Here is a 9,848-nt window from a genome sequence, read left to right on the forward strand (position 1 = left end):
TAGAATTAGAGGTGGATAACCTCTTTCTAGTAGTCGTGTAGTAAGTTCTTTAGCTTGCTTTTCAAAGCTACTCTGGGTATCGTTTATTCTTCACAAGCGAAGAAATTGCCCATAGGGGATGGCTGTTTTGACGTGACCTGGGTGGTAACTCCTGTAGTGTAGAAGAGAATTACCCGCCGTCGGTTTCCGGTAACCCTCTGTGCACAATTTGTTTTCACTTATTCTTACTAAGACGTCTAGGAACTCTATTTCTTCTTTGCTTGACTTGCTAGTGAAATTGAGACACATATTGTTATTAGTGTTAAACCATGTGATAAAATTTGTGAACTCTGTTCCAGTACCTGTCCAGGTTATCAGGACGTCGTCCACAAATCTTACATAACTGGCAATCATTTTTCTAAAAGGATTAGTTTCTGAAAAGATCCATCTTTTTTCCAAGAAGGCTACATAGATATTTGCCAGGGTACATGCCACCGGTGTGCCCATGGCAACACCGCTTTTTTGTGTGTACCATGTGTTATTAAATTGGAACACATTGTTGGTGAGGATGAGATGTAAGGCTTCACAAATAAATGTGATGTAAGAATCACTTTTGTCCGAGGACATCAACAATTCCCTCACGCATTGGATTGCTATATTCTGATCGATGTTTGTGTACAAACTTTCGATATCAATGGCTCACAGCAAATAGTTGGGCTGCCACTGTATGTCTTTCAGAGTTTCGAGGAAATGGTTGGTGTCCTTGACCATATGTGGGATTTCTTTCAAGATGGGGTGTAGGACCCAATCTATGTATTTTGAAAGGGGTTCCATTAGAGACCCCACCCCGGAGACAATAGGTCTCCCGGGTGGGGTCTCCAATGTTTTGTGTATTTTCGGTAGGAAGTACCACCCTGGATATGTTGGTGTAGTTGGGAACAATTTTGTAGCAGTGGAGTTTGAAACTGTCCCCATCTATACAGCCCTTCGTAAGAAGGACTGCAGGCGTGAGGAGAGCTTAGGTATAGGGTTAATTTCTAGAACCTCGTAGTTATTTTTGTTGGACAATTGGCGATTAGCTTCGGATAGATAGTAGCTTTCTCTCATCAACACGATATTCCCCCCTTTATCGGATCTTTTAATAATACCTTTTTGTGATTTAAGCCATTTTAGTGCTTCCTTTTCTTTTGAAGTAAGATTAGGGCTGTCTTGTGGGTACATGAGTGCTTTTATATCCTCCACGACTTTATGTTGGACAATATCTAGGTTGTTACCTGGTGCTATGGGGGGGGGGGGGGGGGGGGGTTATAGGTCGATTTTATCCCACCAGAGAAAAAGCCATGTTCCAACGGATTGCTAGTTATAGCTTCGCCTGTGGGGGTTTCTCCTATAATAACATCATTGGCCCCCAAAAAGCTACTACTGCGTACGGAGGCGGAGTTCATCCTGCGCACGGATGCCTAAGGTAATCTTGGACTCAACGATAAGCTATATTTCAGTGTATTTTTATAATTAGAAGTCCATATATGTCATAAATTTTTGTAGAGGGTATTGATTTTAAAGATTTTTCTACTTTTGTAAGATTTTAAATCACTTACCTGTGTGTAACGCCCTTCTGCTGACGTAATCGTGGGTGTGTATATAACCTGCGACGCGTCATCAGAGGACGTGGTCTGACGAAGCGGGCCGTGTTCCCGTGAAACAGCTGTAACTACACCTCCTGTTCCCTGGCGTCCCTGCCGACCACAAGTCCTCCTGTGTTCTACGTTCATGTTCAACGGAATAAAGAATTTGTGCACGTTGATCGGGTGAGTGCGGTTTTTTCTACATTGTCCCGATTGTGTCAAGCGATATGTGCTTTCCCTAACCAGCACCCCGACATAGCACACACCGTCTAGTCTCCATCTATACCTGAGAAAGTGGATACCATAATACCTAGTTAACTGCCTTCACCTGCATAGCAGTGCCGGACTTATACTCTTTCTACCTGCTCCACTATTTTACAAATCTGTTTAACTTTCTGGTACCAGTTGATTTAAAAAAATAAAAACGTTTTCCACCGGAGTACCCCTTTAATGGAGTCTACTATGGTTTTTCTGCTGTGGGAAACTCACAGGTAAGGGTAGGTTCACACTATGTTCCTGCCCCCATTAATTGTATCCTTTGGCCAAAAACAGGATGCTGACATATACTGTTAACAGGATCAACATGTTTGGGATTTATCTACTATTTTAAGTGGACTTAAAAGCTGGGGCTGTTGTGCTTTTGAAGTCTCTAGGTGACTCTATTCGGCCATAGAAGTGAATGGGCTCCGTTGCTCCCTTTCGGAGCATACTTCAGGACCGTCTTTTTGGCAGGGTGCTGACGGATACGATTTACTAAGGCAGGAACGCAGTGTGGTCCTACCATAACCCTTGTCTTTTTCTGTGTTTTAGAATCTACTAGTTTTTACTATGAAAGATGCATAAAATCTGTGCTATGTAAACCTTGCCAAAAATGTCTCTATAGCAGTGTTTTCCAACCAGGGTGCCTCCAGCTGTTGCAAAACTACAATTCCCCGCATGCCTGTGCAACCAAATGCTGGCTAGGCATGCTGGGAATTGTAGTTTTGCAACAGCTGAAGGCACCCTGGTTGGGAAACACTTCTCTAAAGTCATAAGGGATTCAATAAGGTCAAATGAGTGGGTGCACTATAGTTATGGCAGCCAGTGGCACCCAGTCTATGAATACTGGGCATCCCAGGCGACAGCAGTGTAAATTCTCAACCAGGGTGCCTCCAGCTGTTGCAAATCAAATACTGTCCGGGCATGCTGTGAGTTGTAGTTGTGTAACAGCTAGACCCTGGTTAAGAAACACTGGCCTACAGAATCATATCGAATTTTTAATAATAAGAACAGCGCACAAGGAGATTATGACAGATGGAATAAAGTTTTTCAGGCGCAAGATGATGACGTGCGCACTAGCTGGGATAGAGCGGAGCCGCTCTCGCTGTTCTCACATGCCTTGGAGGACTCAGCCGACGTATGAAATAAGGAACTTCCGGTTACGCTCCTTCCTTCCGGTGTGTTCGCCATCAGACCTCACAGGTATGGCGGTAGATATGGCGAATGAAATCCCAGTGATATCTTTGCCATCCTTTTCCTGAGCGGCGGTTTTGGTACAGGGTATGGCGGGGGGAGTCTCAGGTGTCTAGTCATGCCGTTATTTTCTGGAGACGAGCACAGATTCCGCTGTTATTGGCTGGGGCAGAGCTCTATGGCCGCCAGGATCTTAGGGGTAGTAAGCCTTGTGTCTGTACGGGCAGTGCCCTCCTGTTCTTTCTTACAAATACCCCCTCTATTGTAATGTGACCATATGCCTTGTTATCATGGGTTCACACTCTAGAGCAGTGTTTCCCAACCAGTCCTCCTGGGCATGTTGGGAGTTGTATTTTTGCAACTGCTGGAGGCACCCTGCTTGGGAAACCCTGCTCTAGGGAGACTAGTACCTATTGATGATCCAGCTGTTGCAAAACTGCAACTCCCAGCATGCTATGAAGAAAGATGCATGCTGGGAGATGTAGTGTTGTAGCAGCTGGTGACTGCAGTGTACAATCTCAGGATGCCATGAAAGTTTATAGTGTAGTCCAGTGGTCTCCAACCTGTGGACCTCCAGATGTTGCAAAACTACAACTCCCAGCATGCCCGGGCAGCCAGTGGCTGTCCGGGCATGCTGGGAGTTGTAGTTTTGCAACATCTGGAGGTCCACAGGATGGAGCCCACTTGTTTAGTCCATTCCCAAGTTCTCCTGGGACCGTATACACTTAATCAGGTCAATGAATGCTTTTTATACAACTGGACCCTCTTACATGGGTTGCAGATAGCAAGAACAGATCTTGGTGAAATTGGTGCCAGTTTGCCTTTACAAGGCTTTATCAATTGTGTGTGGGTCACAGGATCAATTGCTAGGTTTGTGTATTTCCTTAAATGGGTACTCCACTGGAATTTTTTATCAACTGGTGCCAGAAAGTAAAACATTTGTTAATTACTTCTATTTAAAAAATCTTAATACTTCCAGTACTTATTAGCTGCTATATGCTCCATAGGATGTTTTCTTTTTGAATTTCCTTTCTGTCCAGTGCTCTCTGACACCTCTGTCCATTTTAGGAACTGTCCAGAGTAGGAGAAAATCCCCATAGCTAACCTCTCCTGCTCTGGACAGTTTCTAACATGGACAGAGGTGTCAGCAGAGAGCACTGTGGTCAGACAGAAAGGAACTACAAAAAGAAAAGAACTTCCTATGGAGCATATAGCAGTTAAGTACTGGACGGATGAAGATTATTTTAATAGAAGTAATTTACAAGCCTGTTTAACTTTCTGGCACCAGTTGATATAAAAAAAAGTTTTCCAGCAGAGTACCCCTTTAACTACATCATTGGTCACACATCCCCTGTACACAGACAATAGCTATTACATTTTAAAGGGGTTCTCTGGTGCTTAAACATCTTATCCCCTATCCAAAGGATAGGGGATAAGATGCCTGATCGCGGGAGTCCCGCCGCTTGGGACCCCCGGGATCTTGCATGCGGCACCCCGTTTGTAATCAGTCCCTGGAGCGTGTTCGCTCCGGGACTGATTACGGACGACCACAAGGCCGGCGGCGTGTGATGTCACGCCTCCGCCCCCGTGTGATGTAACGCTCCGCCCCTCAATGCAAGCCTACGGGAGGGGGCGTGAGAGCCATCACTCCCCCTCCCGTAGGCTTGCATTGAGGGGTGGAGCATGACGTCACATGCCGCCTGCCCTGTTGTCGCCGGTAATCAGTCCCGGAGCGAACACGCTCCGGGGACTGATTACAAACGGGGTGCCGCGTGCAAGATCACGGGGGTCCCCAGCGGTGGGACTCCCACGATCAGGCATCTTATCCCCTATCCTTTGGATAGGGGATAAGATGTCTAAGCACCGGAGTACCCCTTTAAATATCAGCTGACGAGAAAGTGTGTTTTCTTAAAGGAAAACTGTCAGCTTTCTCCCCTTGCACTAACCAGCAGTACTGGCTGGTAGTGCGGGGGACGCTTATCAGTTTGATCCTTACAGTGCCTGGATCCGTTGCGCCGTTCTGCCTTTATCTTCTATTTTCGGTATATTCAAATGAGGTGCTAACTGGCACTCTGACGTCAGCGTTTCTGGCCGTAGCGTTGCCCAGCTCATCAATATTCCTCCCCTCCTTCCGCCTCTGCCTCTTCTCCCCGCTCTTTAATGGAGAGGAGGAATGTTGCTGGGCTGCGCTGCGGCCTGGTACTGACGTCAGAGTGCCAGTTAGCACCTCATCTGAATATTTTGAAAATAGAAGATTAAGCTTAACGGAACGGCGGACACGTGCATGGTAAGCATGAAACTGATCAGCGTACCCTGCACTAGCAGCCAGTACCGCTGGTTAGTGCGGGGGAAGAAAGCTGACAGTTTTCCTTTTAATCATTGGCTGAGCGCTGACACTATTACAAAAGCAGATTGCAAAAAAGCTTTACCCAATAATCTTCTGTTAAAGTGCCTGTACAAAAGGAATTTTATGTGTTTTCCAGAATGTTTTAAAAGGCCATCACTTTATGTAGGAAAATTAGTTTGTAACCCAAAATGACAACATGGCCACTTCAGAACATTGAGCTTCTGTGTTGCAGAATGTAACAAGTATCCTCTTTATTTGCAGAATGGCTATCAGGTATCCTATGGCCGTGGGCCTTAATAAAGGCCATAAAGTTACCAAGAATGTCTCAAAGCCCAGGCACTCACGCAGGAGAGGGGTGAGTATACCTTATCGTTAGTATTGTAGTTTGCCAGTATTGCTTTAAAAGGGTTGTCCAGTGATAACTTATGCCCTATCCGCAGGGTAAGGGGGTAAGTATCTGATTGTAGGAAATTCGACTGCTGGGAACCTCCTCGATCTCTTGAATGGGACCCCTGCTCTCAGAGAGGAGCTCTTGCTGTAGACAGCACACGTTCAATTCATTCTAAGGGAGTGCAGGAGGTGCCCTGGTGCTGTACGTAGGTTTCTTTGGCACTTCCATGCAAATTGAGCAAGTGCTGTCTACAGCACTCTCAACCAATCACAGAAATACCATGGCACTTCAGCATTGCACAGGGCCATCCCATTAGGGTGCTGTGTGGTGAACACAGCAGTTCCTTTTAAATGGGCACTGTCCATTGCAAAACTTGTTCTGCAATGTAACATACATTGGTTAAAAAAGTATCTATTTCGGGGTGAAAGATCCATACTACTTTCCACTAGGGGTCCCTCCACAGTCAAGAACACTTTTCCCTCTTGGTATTGCCTGTGTCTCTGGTGGCCTCTGTGCCAAGACAGACTACAGGAAGTGTGGGACAAGCTGGGCTTCTGCAATCTCCTGATTTCAGTCAGCCTCTTCTGTGAGCTGGGGGCTTATAGAGCAGAGCAGCAGTGCACAGAGCAGGCAGTTGGTAGCTCAGAGATTCCTACAAGATGTGAGGGCAAACAAAAATTGCTACAGGCTTAAGTATATGAACCTGAGTTCCTGTTCCCTTCACTAGATGGCTTCGGTTTGGTGCTGGAAAAAATACTTGCCTACCGCTGGTCCCCTGTACCTCCAGTTTGGCTCTATTGAGTCTCCTGAACGTCTTCCTGCTTCTGAGATGAGCATTACTCACAGGTCCTGCACTGAGCGATGGTCTTGGAAGCAGGAAAAATAGCAGATTGATACTAACAGGGGACGAGGGCGTAGGCAAATATCCTACTTTTAACCCGGCATCATGAATATTTGAATAAAAAGAAAAAACTCTGAAATACCCCTTTAAAGGGGTATTCCGGTGCCAAAGGATAGGGGGTAAGATGCTTGATCGCGGGGGTCCCACCGCTGGGGACCCCCGCAATCTTTCATGCAGCTCCCTGCTGATGACTCGTGATCACGGGGCCGGAGTATTGTGATGTCATGGCTCTGCACCCTCCCATAGGCTTGCATTGAGAGAGTGGAACGTGACGTCACACAGGGGCGGAGCCGGGACGTTATGATACTCCGGCCCAGTGTTTGAGTCATCAGACCCGGAGCAATGTTCGCTCTGGAGGCTGATGGCAGGGTGCTACATGAAAGATTGTGGGGGTCCCGTCCTTTGGATAGGAGATGAGGTCTTTGCACCGGAGTACCCCTTTAAATTTCACAAGGGCTGGTAGTTTGATCTGCAGCATGTGTCCCTTAGGCCTGAGCATTTAAACATCTACACCACATACCATTAATTGGTTTTATTACATACTATGGAAGTCTATCTTCTTGGTTTGCATTGTGCCTTCAGTGTGTGTTGGGAAATACAGCTCATTTTCTGCATGTCTGTTGAACCTTATGGTCCCAAAAGGTGTTTAGTGATTTTAACTACTAAGCTGGTATAGGTTACTAGCCTGCTGCCTTTTTCTACCCTTTCAAATGCATGTTGGAGGCATCAGTCAGGCTTGTGTTTGAAGCAGACTGAGCCTTGAAATGTGAAGCCTGCCCTGTCTCCTGCAGATATCCAGTGGAAACTCTTCAGTGTTTTCTGTGGAAAAATGCTGAGCCTATTCTTAGTGATGAATATTTAACCAGCAGGGGCTTGATACCTGTCATCTGCAGATTGAAGGGGCTGTATAGCAAGAGCTGTGATACATTTGTGATGTCTGCTACTGCAGTTTAGGCACACTAAAAGGGGTACTCTGGGGAAGTAAACTCATCCCTTATATAGGTTTCTGATTGCTGGGGATCAGACCACTGGGACCAACCCAGTGATGTTCTGTACGGGGCCCAGCAACTAACCTCCTTGGAGCGCTCTGGCCCACCACCTTATGAGATGAGCAGGAGTGACTGCCCACTCAGCCAATCTGGAAAGAGGATAAATTGATGTCCCCGGAGTACCCCTTTAAGTCTACAAAAAGTGATTCAAGTAGCTTTAACTCAAATAGAAAACTGAAAATGAGCTTTACTATAATCTATTTTTTTCTTTTTTTTTTCAGCGCCTGACCAAGCACACCAAATTTGTCCGTGACATGATCCGTGAAGTTTGTGGCTTTGCTCCCTATGAGAGGCGTGCCATGGAGTTGCTGAAAGTGTCTAAGGACAAAAGAGCCCTTAAGTTCATTAAGAAAAGGGTAAGTAGTATGTAATAAGTTAGTAGCCTCTGTGCCTAATATGCACAACCAAAATACTGTTTATGTAAGGAGCTTGTGGATACAACACATTCTAAGGAAAGCTTCTTTTACACTGCTGTTATGCCCCGTCCAAAAACGGACGTCGGGCTATTTTTTAAAATTTTTATTTTTTGCATTTTTTATTTTAACGGCCGTTATCAGGACAGGGTACAACAAGTCCCAATGGATCCCATTAACTATAATGGGGTCAGTCTGGTGCCTTTTTTTAGCGGGAGTAGTGAGAGAAAAAGACTGTGCATGCAGTAATTTTTCTCCCTCTATTCTCCCTTCATTTCATATCAGCCGCTGCACTGCCGGGTCACAACAGCAGTGTGAAAGGGACCTTACATATATTAAATAAATGTAAAAATGTCTGATAGGACAGGAGAGGGCACAGAGGAGTGCTGTCAGGCAGGAGGGGGGGCACAGAAGAGTGCTGTCAGGCAGGAGGGGGGCACAGAGGAGTGCTAGCCCACCCTCACTTACTGGACTTTGTCCATTCCTGTGCTTCAGCAGATTTTATTTGCAATGATTTATATAAAAAGGAAATAACATTTTCTTATGCAGTATATGAGAGGTTAAGATTTTGCTAAGATATACAACATATAAAACATTTTATCTGACAGTGCCCATTTAAAGGGGTTATAAAGGAATAGAAAAGTCTTCAGATTGTGTGGTATTTATAAATATACATAATGCCTGAACCTTCCACCCCAATAGGTTTGGACAGGATAGGGACAGTACAAACTTAATTAGTGTTTATGGTGGAACTTATTTGATGCTGTAATACAGACACTGGTTAGTGTCCAGTCAATTGAGTCAGTAAATGGCCTATTTTGGAAAAGTGGTGATCGGTAAGGGCATGCTGCTGTTGGCTTTTCTCCTTGCCTGCTCTGTGACTGACTGTCCCATAGACTTACATTATGTGACAGTCATAATACACAGAGCTGGGAGAAAACATACTAAGTGTGCACTTCTCCTGGCTTCTTCTCAGTTTTTTTGTTGGCAGTGCCAATTTAACTTCCTTTAAAGAAATGTAAGGTTTATTGACCTGCAAAGGTAGGGAAAAATATCCAAAAAATTAAATATATAATCAGTTTTAACTTTGATCGGACATGGTAGCTTATTTTACTGTTAAAATGTTTACCCAGACTCGGGGAATGTATTATAGTGTAAGTTATAAACCTGGTAGGTTTAATACTTTATGGGCACAATGCTTTATTATTGAGCTTTATTTTTATTTATTTTTTCTCTTCTCATAGATTGGAACCCACATCCGGGCCAAGAGAAAGAGAGAAGAACTCAGCAATGTGCTGGCTGCCATGAGAAAGGCTGCAGCTAAGAAAGATTAAACTGTAAACGTTCTGCTACAAATAAATATTTCCAAAAAATGATTAATGCCTGTGGTCCATGGTTTACAAGTTGGTTTGGTTGGCTACAGCACTGGCATATATAACTATGTACACACATATAGATTTTAATACCTTTCACCTCTATGTATTGGTAAGAGGTTATAAGAACATGAAAAGGTCTTCATAGATTTGTCTCAAACTAAACATATTGGGGTGGATACACTACTACTAAATTTGGCTAAAATTTGTCAAGCAGAAGGATGACAACTCCCATCATCTGTTGTAGAAAGTATGACTAGCTCATGTGCTGCTGTCTGTTTCGTCCACAGTTAGCTGACGGTTCATTGGATCATACAC

At 44.7% G+C, this 9,848-nt stretch overlaps 1 protein-coding gene across 1 annotated transcript; it reads left to right on the top strand.

The window, feature by feature from the left end:
* Positions 1-3,002: 3,002 nt before the first annotated feature.
* On the top strand, positions 3,003-9,533 carry RPL36 (ribosomal protein L36). The gene is made up of 4 exons (XM_056569930.1): positions 3,003-3,065; positions 5,665-5,758; positions 7,966-8,100; positions 9,402-9,533. Exons 2-4 carry the CDS (start codon positions 5,666-5,668, stop codon positions 9,489-9,491), a joined length of 318 nt encoding a protein of 105 aa, XP_056425905.1. The 5' UTR covers positions 3,003-3,065; position 5,665; the 3' UTR covers positions 9,492-9,533.
* The last annotated feature ends 315 nt before the right edge of the window (positions 9,534-9,848 follow it).

The sequence above is a fragment of the Hyla sarda genome, chromosome 1, assembly GCF_029499605.1.
Source record: "Hyla sarda isolate aHylSar1 chromosome 1, aHylSar1.hap1, whole genome shotgun sequence".
NCBI lineage: Eukaryota > Metazoa > Chordata > Amphibia > Anura > Hylidae > Hyla > Hyla sarda.